At 41.9% G+C, this 25,209-nt stretch overlaps 1 protein-coding gene across 1 annotated transcript; it reads right to left on the reverse strand.

Annotated features, from left to right (window-relative positions):
• CA12 (carbonic anhydrase 12) lies at positions 1-23,117 on the reverse strand. Its single transcript, XM_051770528.1, has 10 exons — positions 22,594-23,117; positions 19,538-19,558; positions 13,238-13,417; positions 10,668-10,810; positions 9,737-9,832; positions 8,073-8,136; positions 7,464-7,621; positions 6,296-6,422; positions 2,415-2,499; positions 1-1,632 (listed from the first exon to the last, which is right to left on the reverse strand). Exons 1-10 carry the CDS (start codon positions 22,781-22,783, stop codon positions 1,548-1,550), a joined length of 1,149 nt encoding a protein of 382 aa, XP_051626488.1. The 5' UTR covers positions 22,784-23,117; the 3' UTR covers positions 1-1,547.
• Positions 23,118-25,209: the final 2,092 nt, after the last annotated feature.

Raw genomic sequence — 25,209 nt, forward strand, 5'->3', positions numbered from 1 at the left:
TCCCCATAGCACACAACTGCTGCTTTTTAAATAATTTCAAACACTTCAACAAGCTGACCTTTATGTGTTTGTTTATGTGAGATAAAAATACTGGAATATGCAATGTGCTTAGTTGTAAGATTGCACTCCTAAATTTCATGTGCAGTAAGTAATAAGTTATTTCTCATGGCACTCAAAAGCTTGGCTTTGACAGTAAACAGTTTTCTTGGGGATGGAAGGGGAAGAATCTAAAACATTCTATGCTGAAACTGTCTGCATCTGCCTTTTTTAAAGGAGAAAACACACGTTATAAGAGTTTATTTATTTAAAATCACAACTGTGGTGGTGCTGCTACTGAATGTAAGATGGCTCTAAGTGAGAAGTTCAGACTGTGGTGTTCAGCAGCCTTCAGACCTGCAGTTATTTTAGGAATAAGCCTCTGCTCTGTCACTTCCTCTGTGTGTGTTAAGTACAAGCATTTCAGATCCTCACTTTAAATGTCCAGTTCAAGAGGAATTCTGTATGCATTGGGGCTGGGCTGGCTCCACCCTTTTCTTCCTGAAGTCAATGGCATTCCACATTGTCTTCAGTGGAGACAGGGGCAGGTTTATGCTTCTCACCTTCAGAAATGTATAATGAGACTCAAGGATCTAGCTTATAAGGTCTGAAAAGATAATTTAGATTATTCTCTAGGAATTAAATTACTGAAGTCAGAGAACTAAATCAGCAAAACCATCTACTGTTTAATTGCAGCTGTAATATACACTGTAAAATCAATCAGGATTTATGATTAAATGACAAGTCTGCTTAAAAGCAGCAGCAACTGCATTATCTCCACATCATTCATACACACACTATAAATAAGAGCAGGATAATAAGACATGATGCTTCTCTCATTTCAGTGACAGTCAGGGCTGGCCTCCACAGCAGATGTGTGAGGCTGGGGGATGTCTGGAAGGTGAGCTGTTCCTCTAGCAGTAGTGTTCTTTCAGCACTGAGTTCCTGGGTTTGAACTCCATTAATAATCCTTGTGGCTCCCATTGCATTTACACTTCCCTTTTCCTCCTTTCCAGCTCCACTGGTGAATGTACTGGCATCATTTGCTGTGCTTCTAAAAACTGCATCAGCTGAACAACCCAGCTCAAACTCTTATCTCAAACACAGTTTGCCCTTTATCTTGTTTATATTCACGATGCTGAAAGCAATACTCTGATTTAGCAGGGAAGAGTTCTTGTAGCTTGATGAGTGTTCAGATTGGAACACCTGTGGGAAAACCTGGGCTAAACAAACCATAAAACTGGAGTTTAGGATTAACTGTAAAATCAATTAAAACACCCAGACTCAGTGAGCAGCAGACATGAAAGGAATGTGGTGAGGAATTCAGCTCAGGGGTATTCACTGATCATATTTCTCTGGAAAACAAGGGAATGAGGGCTACACAAGACTTTTGGCTGGTACCTGCTTTTAGTACTCTCTTGAGGCTTATCATTAGCCAAGAACAAGAGACCACCAATCCAAAGTAAATCAGTGCTGTGAATGAAAAGGGGCTTTTGTGACAGAGCAGGGCATCACATTTTGGAGAGGTCTTCCTCCTCCTTGTATGTGCCTGGTTTGTAGATGACTCCTCTGTTGTCTTGCCCTTCCTTTTTGCAGCTAAAATAAAACAAATGTATTAAAGAACTGTAATGCCAATGAAGGAAAAGCACCATTAGTTACTTAAGATGGTCCCTTATGCATGCATGAGATTATTTTTCTCTGTACCAGTGCAAATGTCACCGTAGCTTATTGTTGCAAATATTCTGTGTGTAGAGTCAATGCAGGATGCAAAGGGGTCAGGTTGTAGGAAAGTTTGTAATCTTAGATTTTTTTTCCCAGGATTTGGTTTTGTTGGCAAACAGTGGCTAAATGATCTTTTAACAATACATATTTCTTCCCCTAAAATGATGTAAACTTTGGGAGAGGTTTTTCTAAAATTCCATTCTCTTCGTTTCCCTCACTGTTCCAGGAAATATTCTGGGGTTTGTGTTCTCCCTGATTCTCACACACAATTCTCTATTTCCTGGCCTTGCATCTTTTAAGGGTTTACTTGAGCTCTGCTCCAGCAATTATTATTTTGTGGAAAAACAACTGTATATGTTTGCTTTTCGCAAAACCCAACCACTCCTACAGTGGCAGAACGGTGGCCACTCTGGCACAGAGGTTGCAGCACAGAGAGACCTTTCAGCCAAATAAACATATTTTACTGGCAATAAAACAGAATTGCTTTGGAGTGTATGATACAGGGGAAATAATGTCTACAGTGACAAAACCAAATCAAAGTTTGTAGGAAGAGATCATGTCTTATAAAAGATCAAACATTACTTAGACTCACTTTGTGTCAGAGGAAAAATTTGGTTTGGCTTCCTTTTCTGTGATGTGACAGGCAGACATCTTACCTTCTCTTCTTCAGGAGCCACAAGGCCACTGCAAGGATGGTGAGGACTGCCAGGATGCAGGCTATCACAGCAGACACAACAAAACCTGGCAAGGGAGGGAAAGCACCCAGAACTGTCAACATCCTTGACTTGAGAGGAGAAGGTTAGTGCCTAAGGTGTCATAACATTTGCATTCTGCATCTGCAGCTTTCCTGCAGCCTGTTTTGTGATTATGGAGTGGGTAACTTTGCACAGATGTGCCCTGGAAGGTCCTGCCCCCACAGCTGGTTCCACAGCTCACCGTGCTGGGAAGTCAGACACACACTGGAGTCACAGCACCAACATGCACAGGCAGAGAGGTCAGAAAATCTTGATTTTTTTTTTTGCTATAATGTATAAGAGATCATAAGCAGAACTAAAGAAGTAAACCCAGGCAAGTTAGGCTGTTAAATTCAAAGCCTTTTGTTTTTTCAAGGCAGACCACCACTGAGTGTGGAGAGCTGAAAAGTGATCTGCTTTGCTGTTGAGAATATTACTTAAAGGCACTGAAGAAGGTAAGAATGAATTCAGGATAGTGGTATGAAGATCTGAGTGTTCCCTTGTTTGCATAGAGATGTTAAGCATTATAATTATAATTCTATATTTGCTAACGACCTTCATATACTTATTTTGGCAATAAAGTATTTTTATTTATTTTGGCCCCCCCAAAGATCCTGAAGGTGAGCTCTCTCAACTGTGTTTTCTTAATTCATTGTTTTTTACATTTTATCCAACAACTATTTCCCTCTAAGCAACATCAGAACTCTTTCAAACTGACATGGAGTTGAAGGAGAGCTATTTTACAAAAAGGGAGTTTTGTTATAGTAAAGGTGCATCAAATGGACAAGAAAATACAACACCAAATAGATAACTGTAGAAAAAAGAGCTTGTACTTTGAAGAGGAAGGTTAGGGAGCATTTCTGTCTGATGAGACAATCTTCTTACAAAATTTGCTTAGATAGAATTCCAGTATGGTTCCATAACCAAAACTAGACACCAGTTCCCACTGAGCTGGTGGACAGTGGAAGGTTTGAACATCATAACAAATTCCAGCTGAATGTGAAGCTGATTTCATTGGAATAGATTGCTGACAGCCAGAATACATTATGAACATATGTGAGTTTTGCTGCATAATCCTTCAAGATTAGAGACCTTTTGAAATGTATTCTTGTTAAGAGTGAGCATGAATTTAGATATTAATTATTGGCATCAAAAATGTGGATGACTGAAGACTTCAGTCATCTGCAATTTTGATGCCAAACACAGGCCAGTGGCCTCATCTTGTGGCCTCTGTGCTCAGGTGGAGGTGGCAGCCTTGGCACTGAAAGGGCAGAAAAGCTGCTCTGAACACCTGCTTAGCTGGGCTCTAGGTGTGCACAATGGGATTTCTTTCACAAATTTCTGGGGTTGCCTGGCCCAAGCCATGATCCCTTTATGGCTTTTCCTTCCCTTCTCCTCTGCTCTGTCCCTACCCGTGGTTCAGCTGCATCAGGCTGGGCACTTCCAGCCCCCAACCAGCTGGGCTGAACTGTGCTTTGATGGCAACGTTTTTTTCTTCTTTTTCTTTGTCTTTCTTTTTTTGCCCTTTAGGTGAGGGGCTGCACCTGTGAGGGAGCCTTTGTGACTGTGGTGAGAGGAATGTGAGATTACAGGGGCCATGAATACCTTTTCTGAAACGGGTTGAACATTTTTTCTATGGTTCACTGATAGAGTCAATGAGCTTCTGTAATTAAATGTTGTTGGACTGAATGGAGTTTCTATTCAAGGAGCACTGAGCAGCCTCTTTCATAGCCATAAAGACCAGTTCTTGGGTAAGAACAGCAGGATGGGCAATAAGCCACACCATTTAACTCTGCTAAGTCATGCCAGCTTTAAAGAGACATTGAAAATGTTTCTGTAGCTGGTGTCACCTCTGCATGGGAGCCAAATAATGTGGCTCAGCAGAGGGGGAGCCAAATGTTATTATTGGGTTTGGCACTGGTTCACAGCAACAATTTTGAGAAAGTCACATCTGGGTCAGATTTCCCCCCACGGATGGAAATAATGCTTATGCTATTTCTGTGAAGTGTTTGGAGATTCCTGGATGAAAATACAGTGTCTGATTTTCAGTTACTGGGATCATGGATTGTAACTCTCTACCTTCTACTTTTAAGTACTGAGTGTGATTTACAGAAAGAATGTAAGTCAATGCTGAAAAGTGAACTTAAGGAACAGATGGATAAGTGCATTTCTCATTTCTGACTGACCAGTCTGACTCAGAAAATCACTAACTCTTGGGTGTGGTTAGGAATCAACAACATATCCCCTCCAAGTCCACCAGGTATTGAATTTTGATAAATTTTGATAAACTGGTAAATTTTGATAAATTTAAATAATTACTAATTATGTGCATTAATTCCAGAGAAGGCACTCAAAAGAAACTTCATGGTAGTTCCTCTTACAGGAAGCTTTAGAAAGATTTTAAAATGTTGCCATGAGAACTGAAATGGTCCCCAGCCACAGGAGGACTTGCGAAATTGTCTCTGGGTTTATCTCAAAGATGGAGATTTGCTTCAAGTAAGGGCCAAAGGCTGCTGATGCCCCACACTGCTCTGGCTGGGAGTTTGGTGCAGCTGAGCTGCCAGGAGGTCAGCCACCTCTGGTGACAAGGCTGAATCATCACTGATTGCAGGGAAATGTTTTACCGGGTTTTTTTTTTGGCTGATCTCTGATTTTCACTCTTCTTTATAGCTTTGCATCAGAAGAGATCTGTTATGAAATGGTCTGTCTGCAGGGGGGAATGGCAAGAACAGTTGCTGCAGTGTGTCTGCAGGGAACTGTCCCTGCAGTGGCTGCTGTGTGACATTTCTGAATGTACACAACTCCTGTGCTTTCTGTTCTTTCACCTAAACGGTGAAGAAACTGGCAGGTGAAGGTGAAATGATGTCCTAACACATTTTATTAATTTGAAAGTTTACTGCTTGGCCAATCCTTTTTGTGCTGTCTCCTTTTTCTTTTAGAAATCTTTTAGTTTCCATTTCAAACAGTAGAGGGGCTGGCCTAGACTACTCTGCCCTCAGTGTATGTGCCACCTTCAGACACCTGTGAGTATTTGTTTGCAAGACAACAAAGAATTTGGAACAATACATTTTGCACAAACAATATACTCCAATGCCTTCCTGTGGGTACAGCTCAGCTCCTCACCACAGATGCAGACTTCTGTGCAAACCCCCCACCAAAGCTATGCATTGCCATTGTGTAACCCTGCATAATTAAGCTTTTAAATCAGTTTTTCTCATAAGATGACCTTTTTTTTTTTTATTTGTAACACTGGATCACACAATCCAGTGTTATGAATTATTTTTTTTGTTAGGTTTGAATTCCTCAAGGACCTCCTCTGATTCTGTGTGATTTCCCCAAAACAGTGTCCCTGAAAGGCAGAGTTGTGATTCCCTTTAAGTGTGTGGTCTGCTTAAAACCAAGCCTGACACTGCTGAGAACCAGCAAACATCACTGGTGAGGCAAGGCCAGCTTAAGGTGTTCAGTGTTTGTAGTGACAGCAAATACTTCTGCTAAGCATCAGAAGGCCAAATGTGTTTTTCTTCTTTTACCTCCTTGCCTTTGACCAGAAGGGTTGCAGGTCTTGCCTGACACCCCCTGTGGAAAAAATAATTCTTATGTACTCTGTGAGTACCTTATTCTTGTACAGCTGCCCATGCAACAGTGCAGTAAGAGAAGAAAAGGGAACAAGGGGATCTGCTGGAAAATGAGATTGCTGTATTTCTGCAGTGGTACAGATGCAACAGCACTGCCACCTCAGTATTTCAAGTGTCCCCAAAGGACTGGGCACTGTTTCTTTGCACAGAAACATTCCCACAACTTACCTTCACGGAAGGAGATGAAAACCAGCCTTTCATGAAACTCCTGAACGTTCCTGAAGTTATCCACCATCTCCAGGGGCTCGGGGTCGTCACTCTCCGTGCAGTACATGGCTGTTTCCAGGGCCAGGAGCTAGAAAGGGAAGCACCCTGTTCAGCTCCCAGGATCCAGAGAAAGCAGGGCCAGGGTGTGATCACTGGGAGTGTGTTTGAAATCAAAGGGAAGGGGATAATTAAGTGATGCTTAGGTCTTATGTGGCCTGTGAGCCCAAATACAGAATGCTGTGTAAAGAGTGAGGCAGCTCCAAATGCATACCTGTGTTTTGTTTACATCCTGATAACACTAGTCCTGTTTAGTGATTATCTGCCAGGAAAACTGGAGGGGAGGAAACAGGGTGGCCTTTTCCAGCATGTTCCCCCTAGCACAGAATAACTCCTAAGCAGTATTAAAAGCTACTTTATGAAAGGACTCTTTACTCTGCTAAAGACACAATCTGACAGAGTGGACAAAGGTAAGAATGGATTTTCATAACGAGGAGCATGCAGAGACTTTGATAATAACATTTTCCCCTGTGTCTATAATTAGGTGAATCAGAAGACAGTGATTGTGAGTTTATTATAGTTTGTGTAAGTGGCCACCTAAGAACAAAAGAAGTTAATTAGATGAGCACAAAAAATATCAGTTGGGAGAAACACTAGGGATTCAAGACTGACAAATAACTCATCACATGCTTTTTAGAAACTTAACATCTACCCAACCTGTCATACCTAAGTCAGGATTGAAGTAGCACTAAAATGCTTGGTGAGTAGTATTCAGACATGGAGTGTGAACAAAGTAATCTGCAAGTAACTCATGGAAAGTCTTTATGCAGGAGTAAGGACACAGTGGAAACAGAAATTAATCTCACTTGACTGTGATGTTTTCAAGCTGATACTGTACCAATGGCTATGCTGTTGTCTGTCATTTATTTATTCTGGTCAACTGAAAACATGCTAACTCCAAACAGAACAAGGTATTGATTTATGTCACTTCTGTGCTGTTCTTCCCACTTGAAGGCTTTTAGCAATGGCTCTCTTTCAGTTTTACAGGAAGATAAGAGCAATCCAGGAAATGAGAATATGCATTTACTGTTCTGACCCCAACCAGGGAAACATGTGCTCTATTGAAACTTGCCTGCTCCTGTGAAATTGTGACGGGGTGTCTGAAAACTGTCCAGAGAACGCTGGGGTAGCAGGGAGGAGTTGTCAGGGATCCTTCATAGCGATAAAACTCATCCAGCCTGGCAGGGAGCAGCTCTCGAACGTTGAAGCCAGGCACTTGGACCTTCTGATCTAAAAAGGGGATTCATGGAAAAGCCTGCATCATTCCTATACATGCAGTGCACCAGTGAAGTGAGTTTGCTTTTCAGTAAGTAGATGTTTTCAGTGTCATATCACTAGGATAGGAAAAATACCTTTTAGCAGGGATAGTCCCAGTTTAATAAGGAACACGGCTTTTTAGGGTTTCTATGTACAAATCTTGTCTTAGATATCAAATATGAATCCTGTAAGATAAACTGAAGGCCAGATTAACTAAAAGCCACCGTGTGCAAGAAATAAGGCCCAGCCAGGAACACGTGGTGCTTGGCAGCCATACACTCCTCCAGAAATGCACTGCATTTGGAGGTCTCTCAGTTTGTGACAGGTTTGTCTAGATCTCTGGGCTGTTTCTTCAGCCAGTTCAATCCCCCTCAGGGTGGCATCTGACACCCTCAGCCATTCTCAGTGTGGTGCAGCCACTCACCCTTGTACTTCACGTTCCGGAAGTGCCTGAAGATCTTTTCATAGGAGGGGTTGAAGGGTCCGATCTGAAATGATCACACTGTTAAACAGCTGTGCTGCCCACTGTGAATCTGTGCTCCTCTGGCTGTACTGCATGGCCTGTCACAAGGCAAGTGTCCCCACTGTCCAGATATTCACGTACCAGCGTGGCACAAGGGATTTTATAACTCAAAACTCTAACACTGTCCTCAGAGCACAGTTATGCTCCCACTGAGAGCTGTCAGAGCTGCCTTGTCAGGATGCTGCCTTAACAACAGCAGGGTAGACTTTAGTGTGCCCTTGAAAGCCCCTGTTGCTCTTGCCTGTTCAGAGTGCTGAGCAAAAGGAGAGAAACCATTTCCTCTGAGAACCTTGCAGGCATAAGTTCTCAACTGACAGGCTTCTCAGATCATCTGCTGCTTTCTCATCAAAGCCACAGTTTTCCACCCATGAGCATTTTTCAGTCTGCTGCTCCTCTCAGTCCAGGAAGATAAAGAATGACACCATTGGGTACCACTGGCAAGGGCTATAACTCAACTATCAACAAAGACCATCTTTTTCAACTGCTACCAGCAGCTTTTCTGTCTGATAATGTGTCTTTTTTCATGAATTCTTCAGAGCTGATGCTTAGCAACTCCTCTGACAACCAGACATAGTAAACTGGTGTCCTTAGATCAACTGCAATAGCCACCAGCTGGCTGAAAGTTTTTCAGAGATCTAATCTCCATTGTTCCCTAATTTGATTTTTAAATATCATTGCTTGGAAATAACCAGATACCAGTATTATTCCCTAGCAAAATATACAATACTCTGAAACTTTTCACAGCTGCAACTTCCAAATTAACTGAAATGTAACACAAAATTACTGTCAAAATTTTAGAGCTGCTAGGAAGTGAGTTGGGATTGCATTAATGAGAGCTTTGTCTGCTAACTAGAACATTTTCACTTTTTTGATGGAAATGTGAAAGCCTGGAGGTTGGGTTTTCTATGCTGCAGAAAATCCTCACATTTAAAAATTACAGTTATCTTATTGAGGAGTTTTAATCCTCAAGAAAAGGGAGACATATACACACAAGGTACTAAAATAAAACCTGTTTATGATCATTATTATCTTTGTATGTGGGGCTTTAGAGAGGAAAATTGGAAAGTTGTCCTTCTATCCTGTTAAAAAGGTCACTGAATTTACTTCTTTACTGTAAACTGTGATTCAAAGAATCTGGGAAGAGAGCAGCATGAAGACTGTGGTTAAATCCTAATTACATATGGTGGTCAAAGGCAGGGCTGTGCCTGCCTGTGCCTCTGCTGGGTCAAAACTGCTCCAGGCTCCAGCAGTTCTGAGGAAGTGAGCTGGGAATTCACTGTTGCCTCCTGTTTGATAAGCCCTACCAATCCATGCAAAAATGGATTTAACATAGCTGAAGTTAATTTACTGAAAACCATGAGACAATATTCAGAATTCCTCTTTTCTCAGAATGTGTTCCTGTTTTGGTATGTGCTGCTGGAATCTGACTTTTTATTGGTGAGAGGGGAAAGGAAAAACCTTTATTCAGCCACTGTATTGTTAAATGATCTGGATAATCTTGTACATTGATGACTTAATGATTGAAAGCATATTCTAAACAACAACAAAACCCCAAAGGATCCTACCTCGAGGAGAACAGCCAGAACTGCCAGTCCATCCTCTTTGTCCATTGCTGCTGTTACATCTGGATATTTCTCAGAGTTGTAATGCACAATATGCAGCTACAAAGAAGGGGATACTTTATTATAGTAACATGTGGGTCGTGCTCACATTTCTGTTTCACAGCTAAAAAGGACCAACTCAGCCACCTCAGGATACGACAATACAAGGGGGTCCTTTAGTGATTTCTGGGGGTAAGATCCTTTTAGAGAAATCAAAAGGTCCTGGGAGTCCCACCTCCAGCCCTGCCATAGCCAAGTTACACACACCCCACAACCCTCATAATGAAGGGGGGAAGAGAATCAATGACTTCAGCTTCAAAGCATCTTGACTCTAGTACTAGTAAATTTTTCTGGAAAAAAACCCCCACCTTAACACTTCAATATTTAGAACACAAAACTCAGTGTTAAATAGAGAAGAAATGGATTCCTAAAGTGCTGTTATGCAAACAAATTATTCTGACTGACTTTAATAATTTTGAGGTAAATATCTGATTGGCACTTCCTATCAAAATCTATTCCCAAATCCATCATTTAAGGTTAGAAAAGGTAGCAAATAGTTCTTCACTGGATAGAAGAAGGTGAGCAAAGGTAAACAGAGCAGCAGTGCCATGGAACTAAAAGATATACCTGGTTTACAGAGAAGAACCAAGGTACCAAATATCTTGAAATGACCCAAGTGACCTTGTTCCAGCTCTGAGTTTGGAGCCCAAGTTCTAACTCCCTGACTTAGTGACAGTACATCAGAGTCCACCTTTTTTTGCACAATCCTTTTTTTAGTATATACCCAGATCTTAGCAGCCTTTTACAGCCTTATCCCCAGGACACAGATCCCACTTGGAAGCAGTGGGACCTGCCCACCCTTCTTTGCTCTTTCCCTGGCCTGAGCTTGTCTCACCTCTGCTGCAAAATGCTTCCCACCCACGGTGTGCTCCGAGCCTTCGGACTTGTTGCGGTTCCCCCAGTGCAGGTGGAGCTGAGATGCAGTGTATTCAAAAGGGAGGTTCCTGATGGACATGGTAGGTGACAGGTACATTTTCACTGCAAGCAGACCAAACCCAGATGGGAGCAGATGAAACCACAGCTCTCAAGAACAGGGCAAATAAAACTACTCTAAGTATATTATGTAGGGAGCATGAACAAAGCAGGTTCTTAACTCAGACCCATCTCAGTCTGGGGGGGAGATAAACACTTCAGTGCTCTTTAGCCCTTTCTAGGTAAATCAGGAGAATTTAGAACATATCCTTTTTCTACTTTCTTAAATGAAGGAATTGAGTGTGAGAATTGTTGCTAATGGAAATCTTTCTCCTCCCTGAAGAACACAAATTTATCTCAGACTTATTGAAGAGACAATTAGTGATATGTTGGAGCAAAACTTAGGTTTGTGTGCCTTTTTTCAATCCCCTCATAATGATTGAAAATGTCTTAGTAAATTAAGACTTATCAGGGTATTTTTTATCTCCTGTTACATTGAACTCCTCTGCTTCTTAATCTTCTTTTAGGAGCACATGGTAAAACCAAATAAATTTCTCCCTCTCCTCACTGCTTCCAAAACCCAGAACATTGATGTCAAGCAGAAAGATAACCCCAGGCCTTAAGAACTAGCATTTCCTCTCTTGACTGGATGGAGATCTTGGCATGCATTACCCTCCCTTCTGCTCACTAATACTCTCCAGTGGGGATGACAAGCTGGGTTTGGGGTTTTTTTGGTGTAGTAATTCTTAACTCAGGAGAAAGTTCTCAGTTGTTCACTTGAGACTTTTGGTACTCCATAAAGCAACAGTTTATGTCAAGAACAGATTGATTTCTTTATTACTTTGTGGTGTGAATATAATTTGTTTCTGGAGTGTGCCAGATGTTTTTCAGGGGAAACAGGGCTCAAAACCTTAGTGAAGGAACAGCTGCAAGCCTATGGTCCTAAAAAGCTTGTTCTGAGCTCTACTTTTTTTGGTCTGGCTGAAGTAGGTGATTGTATCTGGATGAGCTGGCTGGTGAAGCACAATAATTATATGTAGGAATGACTGACAGACAATACTAAGCTTCCTACTGGTTTTCTCTCTGGCTGAAAGAGAAGGCAGCAGCAGATTGTGTAATGATCACTCCAACAGAGTCTAATTTTTAATTACTCAGAGCAATCAATTTGTACCTCAGTGAGGTTTCTGGAGTACTTTGCATCTCCCCTGCTTTCTAGGAGGGCACTGACCTTAGAAGTGAATTCCCATTTTTATTGAGGGGGAACATGTTTTTGTCTTGGCTTTCATTAGGAAGCAGTCAAACTGTTTTAGGGGTGAGATGTGACAATGACAGGTGACAAAGGCTCTACAAGGAATTTGCCTGTACCTGAGTGACCATTATGTGAGGGACAGACTCCCTGTGATGTTCTTTTGCCTCCTGGCACCATTAAAGCCCACAGTGACAATGTTTCCTTCTCTGCCTGTCACTCACATCAGCCCAAAGCATTCAACTGTGACAGTGCAGTCTTTCACTCGGGACCAAGAAGGACTTTTAGGAAAAGAAGGCTCACAGGGAAAAGGTGTTCCAGCCATTCCTAGTTTAAAGGAACCTGATTTTGATGGAGGAATTGATTAAGAGGAAAACCAGGAATCATGTCCTAGGAGAAGAAGGGGCTTATGATGTTCAATAGAGCAGGTTTACCTCACTGAAAGAATGAGAGAAAAAGAGACTTTTGCATGTTGGTCAAACATGCCAGAGCAGAGCAGAGGCCATTTTATAACACAGGTTATTTTGATGCTTATAAAATAGAAAAGGATACAAAGAAGGAGGGCTTTATAACTGTTCTTATTCCTATGTCTTCAAATGTTTCAGGAAGGAATGAAAAATGGTGGAACTAACTGGTATTATATATTGTGTCAATATAATAGATCTTTATAAGACAACATCTTTTCTGCCTTTACCTACTGTAGTGACATTTTGTTTAAGTGCTGCAGTGGGGAGGGCATTCTTGTATGCTATTTCTAATTATTATTCTGTCTTCTTACTGGTCTTATCTTATGCTAGAGAGGTTTCTGTCTGAAATCAAAGGAACAGAATGGTGCTTCTAGCTCTTTTTTTCCTTCCCTCCCTGCCCATGTAATTCAGTTGAGCTGCTTTGATAGCCCAGGATGTCAGAGACCCATTACACTCATATTTTATCAATTTCTCTCTTTTCAACAGAATCACAAAGTCTGTTGCTGTTTCAGAGCACCACAACCAAAGTAGTAAGAAAAGCTCAGGAATTAATTCTGACATGCCTAGAGTTTATTTTAAAACTCTTTATTCAAAACTCAGCTTACTGGGCATGCATTTGTCCTTAGTACATTCCCAGGTTTCCCTAGCCTGTGCTGTAGATGTGAAGGCTCTATCATCACAGCTTAATTTCATCTGATAACCAAAGTAGTTCACCCATGAAGCAAAAAAACCCACGAGTTCCTGCAACTCCCAGCTCCTGCTGTCACTGAGCTCCCTTACCTGAATGACCATTATTGGTCAGTGTAAAATGGTCAGTGGAGGACACGTTGTAGCCTATGAATTCTAAAGGCAGGAGATTGGAATCATACTGGAGAATATCCCTGTGGAAGTCAATTGGAGATTGGAACACTCCTCCACAAAATGGGTATTTCTTCGGCCAGGCCTTCTCTCCATCAGGACCTGTGTAAATCAACAGAGACACATTTGTCAAGCCTTAACCAAATTTGGAAAGGAAGCCTTTTCTGAATTTTTAGGCAGTTTTTTTTTAAAATCTCAATTTTATCTTTCCATTGGATAGAAAATTGGAAAATTGCCCCATTGGTTAGAAAAGGGCCAAATGCCAAAAAAAGTCTCACATTGAGACACTTCACTGCTTTCACTGCCCCTCAATTTTTTGACAGTCTCAGCTGCTGCTGCTGTTACACTCTTGGGGAGCTGCAGGGCTGGCAGCTCACAGGGTCAGACCTGCAGGAGCAGCACCGCGGGCAGCCACAGTGCCCCTGAGCCTCCCTGATGGCATTGTCTCCACAGGGCCCATGAACGTTTGGATCTGTGACAGTATTTGGGTTATTTACTGACATGAACCACTTTTCCCTATGGAAGTAGCAGGCACAGGCCCAGGAAGGCTATTCCAGCCTTCTGAAGAGGATTGCTGAAAGAAGTGACTTCATGTTGACAGAGTTCAGTGCACAGAAAGCCAGCCCCTCACAGCCTTTCCCTCACTGTACAAACTGTCTGGCTCTATCCAGCCAGACTGCATAACCCACACTGAAAAGCTAACTTGCAAAAATGGAAGGTGCTATGAGAATTTGACCTGCAATAACTTGCTCAAACTCTGACGAAACTTTTCTTCATCACAGTCTTTTGCCCGAGGTAGGATCTACAAAGAATAGATAATATCAAGAGAATTTTAATTGTGCCTTTGATTTAATTACACATTAATAGCCAGCAGCTGTTCACAAGCTGTAAGCTGAGACTATTTGGATTTAAATACCAAAAGAAATACTTGCAACTTGTGTTTCTCCTTGTCTCTGAACATTAGTCATGATTCTTTCCAAGGCAGGAAGGTCTTTTGGGATCACCAGCCTGGTCTGGATAACACAGGACACTGAGCCTCCCTGCTTCAATGAGGCCACATCTTTCAGAAGGGAATAAACATCTACTCTTCCTTTAAGCTTTTCAGGTAAAAGATACTTCATTAGTGCTCTCCTCAGCAGCTTGATTTTCACTGTGAGCCTGTTGTCACCACGCTTTTGTTCCTCACTGACGTACTTATAACACAGAGGATATAGTTTCTTACTTCTCTTAAAATAAATCCCTTGAGCCTTTGGTTAGAAGGCTTCTTTTCCAAACCTGTAATATTCCTTTTGGCTTCTTTGAAGATCAGGTCATCAGTGGCAAAGCAAGTTCAGATCTTTTCTGAAGGAAATTAGCAGCCAGGAGGATATTATTAGAGGCTCACTTTATTTACATGCAAGGCAGTTGCCAAGTATATGGATAGTGGAGGTGAACCTGACTTAAACAGTGTGTGTGACAGAGGCAAGTGCAATTCTGGTGCTTAAAGACAGACTTACTTCATTGTCAAAGCTGTTTAAAATTATTCCAGACACAGGTTAACACATGACATTGTTTGCAGTGTGGATACTCAGACTCAGTCAGTGCTTTTCAGTATGAATAGGCCTTGATGTTGCTGCAGCTTAAATCTTTGACTCCAGTTTGCTGACAATCACAATAATTTCTCTCCTCTTAGATCCTAAAGTTACTGAAATTCCTTAAAAAACCTAATAAATGTTATGCTGACATTATAGAAGACTGCATACTATCCTCTACCTGTTTTTTGGCAAATAACAAATACATCCACAAGAGCATAAATTCCATATATACTCAAGAATATTTCCCAGAAAAATATACATCAGGATATCCCAGGAAATGATAGTTTCTTAGGTTGAAACTTGATGTGCAAGACAATGACACTGATATTTAACATTTTACAGGGAGCTAAGACTCCAACAGTGTCAGAAAAACTGGTGAGAAGTCCTTGTTGTAAGAAGACTCAATCATTTAAAAAAGGTTTTTTAAGGCAGTGAGTTTGCAAGAAGACTTTAATATACTACACATCACAGGTTTGGAGACTTGATAATTAAATAGGTAATTGATGTATAAAACACAAGTCTAGTCCCAGCCAGTGAAAACCATGTCATGAAGTACAAATCATTTTTTCAGTACTATGTTTGGATAAACTGAATACCCTGAAGAGTTGGCAGCAGAAGATGGGAACTTCCACACCCACATCACCAGTTCAGAAGGAAAACTTTTGTGTTCTCTATAAAATGCTGTAGTTATCATAGTCTTTATGTACTTTGATCTTTACTAGCAGTTATCCTTTCCTTGGCATAACTCTGCAACTCACTCACAGGCTTTTAAGCTACAGCAGTTTTTGCTTGTTTCTCACTCCTGCTCAATTAAGAAAAACCCAACAAAACCAAACAAAAACCCTTTTTTGGTACAAACCTGTTTTTATAGAAATTCTGCCTTTTGTCACGTAGTCTTTTTCTAATTTCCTCAGTGCCTCAAAACTCTTGTCTCAAAGAGCTGAGCTCACTGCAGCTTGGGTTTGCATATGTGATTTTGAGATTTCCATGGCAGATAAACCACACAGCTGGAAGGCATTTCTCAGCTAGGTCTGTTGAAAATGAATGATTGATTGTGAACCAGATTTTCCTTTTTCTGTGCCAGCACATTCAGATAAATTCACTGGAAATCACATCGTGTTTACAAAGGCTTTGTCTGATCACTATTGAATAAAGAACAGCATGTGGATGTATTAACATTGGCCTATGTTACAAGTCCCAAAAGGTATTAACATAAGAAGTATTGCAAAATTATCTTCATAGTTAATTTTCTCCTTTTGTGAAAGACTCAGGCACTTCAGAAGGTGTTTGCTGCTCTGAGGATCCCATCAGCACTGTCAGCAGAGCAATAACTGTGCCATGGGCCTGTTCTACCCACTCAGCACTGTTATTCAGCTCGTGGAGGGAGAGAATGAAGGCAGGGAGCTGTTGGTGTGAGTGGAAGTAGGACCCTCATGCTACCACTGCTCCCAGTGCTGCCAGGAACGTTCCCTGGTGTAGGGAGTGCAGACTCAGGCTGCTCAAATCCAGCTTGTGGGCTGCCTTCTTTTATTTGATTTTCCAGGACCATGTTCCCCTGCCACACTGTAAACAGCCCTGAGCCTGGCTGTGCCCTCGTGGCTGTTTTATAAAAGCTGTCTGTAAATAAAGCAGCAGTAATTCCCTGGGCAGTCAGGCTGCCCAGTGAGCTGAGCAAACCACCCTCAGCACAGGGCTGCCTGTGCCCACTGTATCATCTCCTCTGACAGCTCCAGCTTTGCAGCCAGCCCCACAGCACCCCGGGGGGGTCTACTCCCAGGATGTGCACGTGGCCTCGTTTAAAACAAGGAGAAAATAGGCCTGTGAGACAGCAGTGTTACCAGCAGACTTTTGCTCTGATGACCAATTAATATCCGTGCTGGGGGAGGAATCACATGGTTTCCATTGCACTCAGAGCTCAGGCAGAGCTCAGTCCCACCATTCTGGGCACACCAGGGTGTGGATACCCAGAGGGAAGCCTGTGAGGTAGAGGAATTGCCAAGAGCTGTAGCTGTCCTTGCTACTGCATTCAAGTGCTGTATGAGAAATTTGGGGTGTGTTTTAGTGTGTTCACCAAAGCTGGCATTTCCTAAGGGGAACTGGAGGGGTCTTAGCACAGGCTCTCAGCACCCCACTGAACTGGAGTATTTGGCAAGAGAAGAATGAAAGAGTGTGCAAGTACAATTAGCCTGCTGTCTGTTAACAACAGTTCTTGTGTCTATGTTGCAGCATGAGGTTGTCTCCTCACATGCTAAAGCACATTTATAATTCTGTTGGCACTATTACTGCTAAAGCAGGTTAGTAATTCTGTTGGCACTATTACTTTGAACTTGTCTATAAAGCTGGTTTTCTGCATTGTAGCTGCTTGTCCACTCCGAAGGGATGACTCTGGTTCTCTGATTTCCTTCTGACCCACCTACATTACAGAAACAGAAAGCCAGAATCCAAAGAATTGAAGCCCAACATCCACTGTTGGCAATTTTCTTCTGGGGCAGAGGACTTCTGGCCTGCACCTTCCAGCCTCACAGCAACATTGCCAGCAGCTGTGTGCACATGCTGTCCTGAGCTATGGGGCATCAGAACAATTCCTTCAGTTCTTTAACTGAAAACACTTTTCTTACAACGTGCTTGATGTCTTTTGTCCCTTTTACAGAAGGTGAAGCAGCCCATGAGAGAACACAGAGCCAACCTGTGCCACGAGGGCTGAGGGCTCATGCCTCAGCTCACTGTTCTGTGATGTGTCCTTCAGCCACTTTTTTTTGGGATACATACAAGAGGAGTGAAAACAGGAAGAAGAAATAGCATTACTGCAGCTTGGCTAAGGAAGAAGCAAACAGAGAAGAGGTTTAGCCTTTTTATTTACTGTATCTCATGTAGTAGTTTCTATTATAGCCAAGACAAATGCTCATTTCTTTGGAAAGCTTGTGCTGAACAGATAAGGCCTGATCACATGCTGTGTCATCTTGCTTTGCCACTGTGCCCTGAGCTGCTAACACTGTATCCACAATCAGCTTTACATATTCTCCTGCTCAACAAATCTACTCCTACTCCACCCTTAATCTTACAGTTTGACCCTCATCTTGACATCAGTCTGCACTGTCATTATAATTGCTTGATTTCCTTTCCCTTCCTATTGACTTATCTGTAGTGAAAGGCACTGCAAAGTGCTTCAGGGATGAAGATAAATGGTGGGAGGTTTAGGCTGCCATAAGGAGCCAGGATCAGTAGAAGAGTATGGAGAGGCTCTTCTCTGGCTTAGTGCAGTCTCTCTAATACCTGGTTTTCTCTGTGCAGATCAATGTTCCACTTCTGCTTTTCTGTACTACCCTGGACAAGTTCAGTTGCAGCTTTAATTTTTTGAAGTTGCTTTTATATATTTTCTTTTATATGTTTTTCTAGATATATTTTGAAATCAGTAGTTGAAGGAAAAAGATAATCTGTTTTGTGAACCTTCCCTCTATCCTCCAGCACACGTTAGAATATAGAAATCAGACTGCAGTATGGAAGAGCTTAACAGGAATTGATGAAGTTGGGCACTGAGAACAACACACTTGGAAATAAACACTGGCCCTCAAATTCCCAGAAAGGGAGAAGTAACTAATTGAAACAAGCACTGCCCTGGGATGGAGGGCAAAACTTCTACTTTGATGGTAAAAGGAGCAAAAGTAGTCTTGTTTTCCTTACTACCCAGCAGGGTTAGGTTTGTCTGATGGCTGCTGTCAAGGTAGAAAACCCAGGCTTTTGTCAATGAAACTGTGTCAGACTCTCCTGATGAGAGTGGGAGGTGTCTGTGTGTGCAGGGCAGTCAGACAGTACCTATGCACACACAGCTGACAGTTCTCCCTCTGCTTACGTGAAGCCAGTCAGGTAAAGTGGAGCTCAGCCAAAGGGAGGGAGGAGTTCTGAGAGGCAGCTTCAGCCTCGGAGGTTCTGCCTTGGAGCAGCACCAAAAGCTTAAGAACAAGCATTTTTTGGTGAGATTCCCAGTACTGCTACTTCTCTGTGGACATGTGGCACATAAAATGCTACTCTGAGTGAGGAAATACCTGGCTAGAGGATTTGACCAATTAAAAGAAAACATCTAGATAAATCTTCTTTCTGAGCAGCCACCAGGTCCTTCTGGGTCAGTAGCTCACAAAAAGGACTAGTTACAAATCAGTTCAATTAGTTACAAATTAACACTGCTTTCCTGAATATGATTTATTCTGCTTTGTCACTGCTGGGATTTTTGGGGACCCAAATCTTCAGTAACATGATACAGGTGATTTGTGAACTCTGACTCAAAAATGAAGACCCATGTGGGTATGGAGAGGAATGCTCTCTGCAGAACTAGGTTCAAATGTGCTGCTGGCCTGTAACTGGTGAGGAAACAGGGCTTTGGGGAACCTCTGCAGTTGTAGGGCCAACCTCAGTCTGCTGAAGTTCCTGTCACTCCACAAGGCAATTTAGAACTCAATAACTGGCTCTCAGTCACCCAGATGTGAAATCTGATGGACTGAAGAACAGATTTCAAGACAACTGACCAGACCCAAACCTGAGTAAAGGTAGTGAACCCAGTAAATACCCACCAGAATACATTTGGCATGTTATCCTTAAAACACAGAAGAAAGCCACAACTTAGTATGTATGAATTAATCAAATTAGTACTTACCAATATAAGACCACTTTGACCCTGTTCAAAGACAAAGAAAACATTACTATGAATATTTGAAATTGATCTTACTCTGTAAAGAAACAAATTGCTACTTAAACCCATGTACTGCACTGTGCAATACTTTCATCTATTTTTCCAGCCCCAGCTGTTGAGCATAGACACTTCCAAAGATTAGGAACCTTTCTGGCCCAAATTGTAATCATAATTATCCCTGTGATCCTACCCATAAACTGTTGTCAGTCTATCTTTTTTCTCCTTGGTGGAATATCCACAGACTTTGTTTGTAGGTACATCCCTGATTTTTTCCTGGCTAGGAAGGTAAGGAATTTAAATGGGGTGTAGCTACAACGAACCCCTTCATGCCTAGTTGAGGAGTTTGAAAAATATCAGTGAATTGCCAGCTGCTACACTGGGAAATGATGGACAGTCATTTCTGTACAGCTCTGGGATTTGCCAACTGAAACAGGGATTAATAGATAGACTTTGAAGACACATGAACCCACGGAGCTCAGAGAATCCTGGAAGGGTGAATGAGTGTTAAAATGATCAATACTCACCCACTGCTTAAGGAACTGAACTTGGGATAGTGTCTCTACATGTCTTTGGAAATGTCTTGACTTATTAAATGCTCTTTTTAATTATTTTATTCCTAGTCCTGAAACCTGCAATCATACAGCTTGCTGTGTAATTAGAGGTGCTTGTCCTGGCAGACCTGAACAGTTCTGGTTATCAGGCTCATGCAGATCTTCATTCTTTGCAAATTTAATTTTGCTTCTGCTTAGAAAGCAGTCCTGAATCACAAGTCTTGCAAGCACCCAGTGTGCCTGTGAGTGTGTGCATGCAGGCAGGCAGATATTTATCCTCACAGGCACAATCCATGGCTCTTGGCTGCATTTCTTGTGCTCTGAAATGCGGTCACAGACACAGCTCTTCTCCAAGAAATGCTGTGTGAAATGTTTGGGATTAATTTGTAGGGAAGTGAGAAACAGCTGCACTTGGCTCTTTTGTATTGATATTTTGTATCAGCCTGGAACACTGAACTCTCTGCTTTCAGTTTGTCAGGACCAGTGTGCCTTGTTTCTTTTACATTGGAATTTTCAAAGCTGTGTAATCATCCTGGCTGAAGACCTCAGGTTCTTCCTGTAGAAGAATTCATGCACTGTCTTTGATGTCAAGATGGGAAACCTCATTTTCCTCTCGCCTTCACTCTGGAGGGGATTATCTCTTAGTGAGGTCTTTTGGGGGTTCCTTGTGTCTTCTGCTCAGGACATTCTGCAGGTAAAACTTGTATAAAGACACCAACTGACTGGCAGCAGGTTTTAGAAATATCCTCATCTGAGCAGGGTTTGAAGAAATATTGGCTTAACTACAGTAGCTACTCTGTTCATGCTCTTACTGACCACTGAAATGTGTATGGAATGTCAAAACTATGATTTTCATAATCTAGAATAACCTTAAAACAACCAAATATTTCAAATATTTTCAATATTACGGCCAGTTACACCACTTGACACAAAAATATATGAAAGCTTCAAGTCTTTTGCCAAGTGAAATATTCCTTAGCCTGTGAGCATTTTGATGACCTGCAGTTCACTACCATCATGACTTTACTGGTGAGCACAATCACAGCAACTGGTGTGGGTTGGGCTGAGGCACATTTATACTCCTTTCATCCAGCTTAGGTCAGGAGATGAAGAGGTGACCAGATGGCAGGATCTTCCTGATCTTGTCTGAATGATCATGCAGAGCTGCCAACCTCAGACTGTGAGCAAGGTTATGATCCTTACTCTGACTGATAAGGAAATGAGGAGGAGGCAGATTGTCACACTGCCTCCCAAAATCGGGGGCTTGACATCTAGAGGGGAACAGTGAACAGCTCTGTGAGCACTCTCCTGCCTCTCTGTTGATGCTGGGGTGAGTGTTGGGGAGTAGCACAGTTAATGCCCATGCATGGCAGAGGGGGTTCCTGGAGCCAGAGAATCTGCACTTGATTCAATAGACAGGGAAAAAATACCTTACCAATGTCACTTGGGAACTGGGAAAGTGGGAATGGTTGTAGTTGTGATAATCTACTTGGGAAGATGCCAGAGATAGGCAGATACTGTAGCTCTTGCCATTCCTTGGTACTGATTCTAAGATAGGAGCTCTCCAGCATTCCCTTCAGGATGCAAGGTAAGATATCTTTTCAACACATCCTTTCAATTCCAAATCTTCCGTGTGGTCACAGAAAACACCCAGAAAGCATCGAGTTTATTCTCTTATTCTGGAAAGCACTTCTGCCCTTCAGGTGGGAGATTCTGCTGGAGAATATTGGCATTTTTCAGAGGATATATGAACAACAAAAGATGACCTTAAAAGTTTTAATTCCACACCTTATTCTGCTCATATGAAAAATGGTAAAATGCTTGTCTTGGCAGAGCTCTGCATGGAGCCAACAGCTCTGGATCATGTTTGAACCTTCAGGATTTTGGTCCCATGAATATATGTGCTGAGCAAGTCCTCTCACACAACCCTTTATAATGATTCTCCCTGGTATCCTATAACAACACTAGGTGGATGATAATTAACTTGAAAGGGGGAAAATTGATTGTAATCAGCTTGAATATATGAACATTCACTCCTAAAAAGAACTAATCCTATTTAAATATAAGAGAAAGAGGTCTAGTGTATGGGATGCTTCACAGGGATTGCCTTTTCCCCCCTCCAGTTTAAAAATAAACAGGGCAGAGGGAAAGCTGTGATGCCTCCACTAACTCTGAGTCTCTGCTTCATTCTATGAGAAACAAAAAGTTGTCAAAGCAAGGCATAGTGAGCATGAAAGAACTCTATAATGCAAACTAAACCAGAGGACGAATTTCTCTTTCCTGTATATGCCAGAATACCTGTACTGAGAAACTGAAATAAGGATACTGACTCCAAACGACCACAGACTGCAACAACATACAATAAACTTCGAGCATGGTATTAAAGTAGCACTAATTAAAAGAGGCCAGTTTTCTGCACACACAGAGCTGCCCTAAGTTACAATAAAATAGAAAGCTGAAAGACTTTACCGTTCAGCGGCGCTTGCACCGAGAGTTGTATCTTTAGGAAGAAAATCAGCACAGTAGCCACTGTGACTGCACTGAAGCTCTTGGCTGACATCTCAAGGAAAGACTTACAATATTCCAGCAGTTCACAGGTTTCTCTGCACTGTGAAGAAATTCCCCTGTAGACATGTGGCAAGTAGCAGAATGCACACATACAGAGCTCCTCCTAATGAGTTATTGCCCTCCTCTCCCCTTTTCACTCTTCTTGCTTTTAGGACTGCTTTTTATAAAGCTCCTGAGACTCAACTCAAAACAAATGATGTAATCAGACCTGCCTCTAGGTCACAACACCCTCAGAAGACTGATCATATCCCTCATTACCTCAGTTTTAGTGAGGTGCTCAGAGGGCAGACTCCAGCACTTAGAGAGGGAAATTAAACCTGGAACTTCAGAAACCCTTTAGCAGAGACACAAATGCTTTAAAAAGCTGTCCTCTTATGGGCCATACCACAGCAGAGTCTTTCTAGCCTATTTGAGTGTCTCCCTCAGCTCCCAGGTTTGGATCAGTCTGGTGTAGCATAATGGCCCACTGTGAGGACTGGAGGGAGAGGAAGAGAAGTGAGGCTCTGTGTGGGACTGGTAATAACTCAGAGGGACCATGGACACTTCCCATGAAAACTGTCCAAGAAAGTGAATATATTAAAACCCCTGAAATTAGAACTCAATATTTTTCTTTATGAAAAGGTGGGTTCTCTTTTCTCTTTTCTTTTTGTTATCTGTGGATGTAGAAGTCTTTAGTAGTCCATAGGAAAACAACAGTTTGCTGGAATAGACAGTAGTTACTCTATGTTAAAAATAATAGTATTCCAAAGTGGTTATTCTGAAATGTCTTTAAATCATCTCTATCTTATAAAAGAAAGAGATAATAAAAATGAAGTACAGTAACTTGCAGTTAAAGTAAAATTTCCTGATGATATACACAGTTAATTTCCATGTTTACTCCTCAGTCTATTTAAACTTTTCTCCTTTCATATGCTGTGTAAAAATAAGTGAATAAATAATCCTGGAAGAAGGAACTGTAACTCAGAACTCTCTAGCTCCAGGTGAGGGAGGGATGTTTTTAAGCTGAAAGCTCTTGGAACCAGGAGAAGACATGAAGCAGGGAGGAGTGAGAATTCATGCAGAAACAGCCACAGAATCTAATGTTATGTTCAGGACATGGAGAGGGGTAAAGAGGAGCACAGGGTAAAAGTTAATGTCCTTTTCTGAAGGACTGAGGAATAAACTGTTAAACAGAGTGCACCATGGATAGCTGAGGAGCAGCAGGTGACATTGAAGAACTATTGGTTTTAGCTGAGTACATTGTTTTTTATAATTGCTATTAACTGCTTACTACATCTCAGTAACAGCTTTGTAGCATGTATTAGTACTGATTGGTCAAACTGATTTTCAGCACCTTCACTTACCAACTACTTGCTCAATGTTATTAGACTTGCTTATTTTTTCCTACCATCATTTATGAGGTTAATAAAGGGAAAGGGGAGTTGACTGGGCTCACTTTTGCCTGGATCCCAGGTAAAGCACAATCCTGGTCTATGGCTGCAGTTCATCCCTAGCCCTGTCCTCCCAGTCCAGGTGGAGGAGGCTGCAGGGAGCAGCAGCAAATAGTTAATGTCTTGTAGCCTTTCAGAAAGCAGCTGTGGTTGAGTTCACTTCCTCTCTGGCATTTTGTAAACCTAGATTGTAATTCTGCTTGTTTTGGTTCAGCTAGATGTAATTAAGAGGAAGAGGGTGTCAGCTATTGAGAAAATTATTTTAACAAGACTTTTCAAGTGCCATTGTCCAAAAAAGAGGGTCACTGTCTCCTGTTTGTACAGAGAGGCCTGCTGAGTGTGTTGAACCATGTGAGCTCTCAGCACACAGTTGTTGCTGTTTGCAGGACCTTCCCTAACCTTCCCTAATGGAAGTTTGGAAATACAATTTTGTATGTTTCTGTAGAATACCTGATTTTTGTCATCAGCCTTCACAGAACTGGCAACCTGTCTGCCAAGCTGCTGGGGCTGGTACCAACAGCTGGGAGTTGCCTCCTCTACAAAGAGGCCGTGCCATGTAGGAGGGTATGGACTGACCTGTCTTCCAAACTGTGTCTTCTTATCTCCTTCCTTCATCTCTTCTGCCAGTGTTCTTGAAAATTCCCCATGATGAAGTATGCTCTGATTCTCAGAATCCCCCTTGGATCTTTTTTGCATTTTCATCATCTACATCTCTCCCTCCCCAGTTTCTGCTATGGCAGAAGCCATAATTTGGCTGCACATCTGTGGGAGGAATTCCAGGCAGTGCTTTTGCTTTCAAGGGTAGCTGGATAGAAAGCTCTTTGCTTCTAAAATACAATCCCTAAAAAAGAAAAAAAAGCTCCCTGACAGTTGTCTGCCTGTGTTCTGCACAAACTTCTTAGGGCTTGCTATTTTATTCTAGGTTTAAGAAATTTGAGGTTAATAGCAATTAGTCTTCATCTCAGCACCAGGCCAAGGCAGGGACAGAGCAGGGTTTTTATAGGCTGGGGGGGCTCAAGGGAAGTAGCAGATTTGGGTTCCCATTGTGAAAGGTCAGGGTGAATTCTGTGGTGTGGGTTTATCAATC

This window comes from Manacus candei, unplaced genomic scaffold (genome assembly GCF_025592945.1).
Source record: "Manacus candei isolate 608988 ecotype Guabito, Panama unplaced genomic scaffold, ASM2559294v1 h1tg000119l, whole genome shotgun sequence".
Lineage (NCBI taxonomy): Eukaryota > Metazoa > Chordata > Aves > Passeriformes > Pipridae > Manacus > Manacus candei.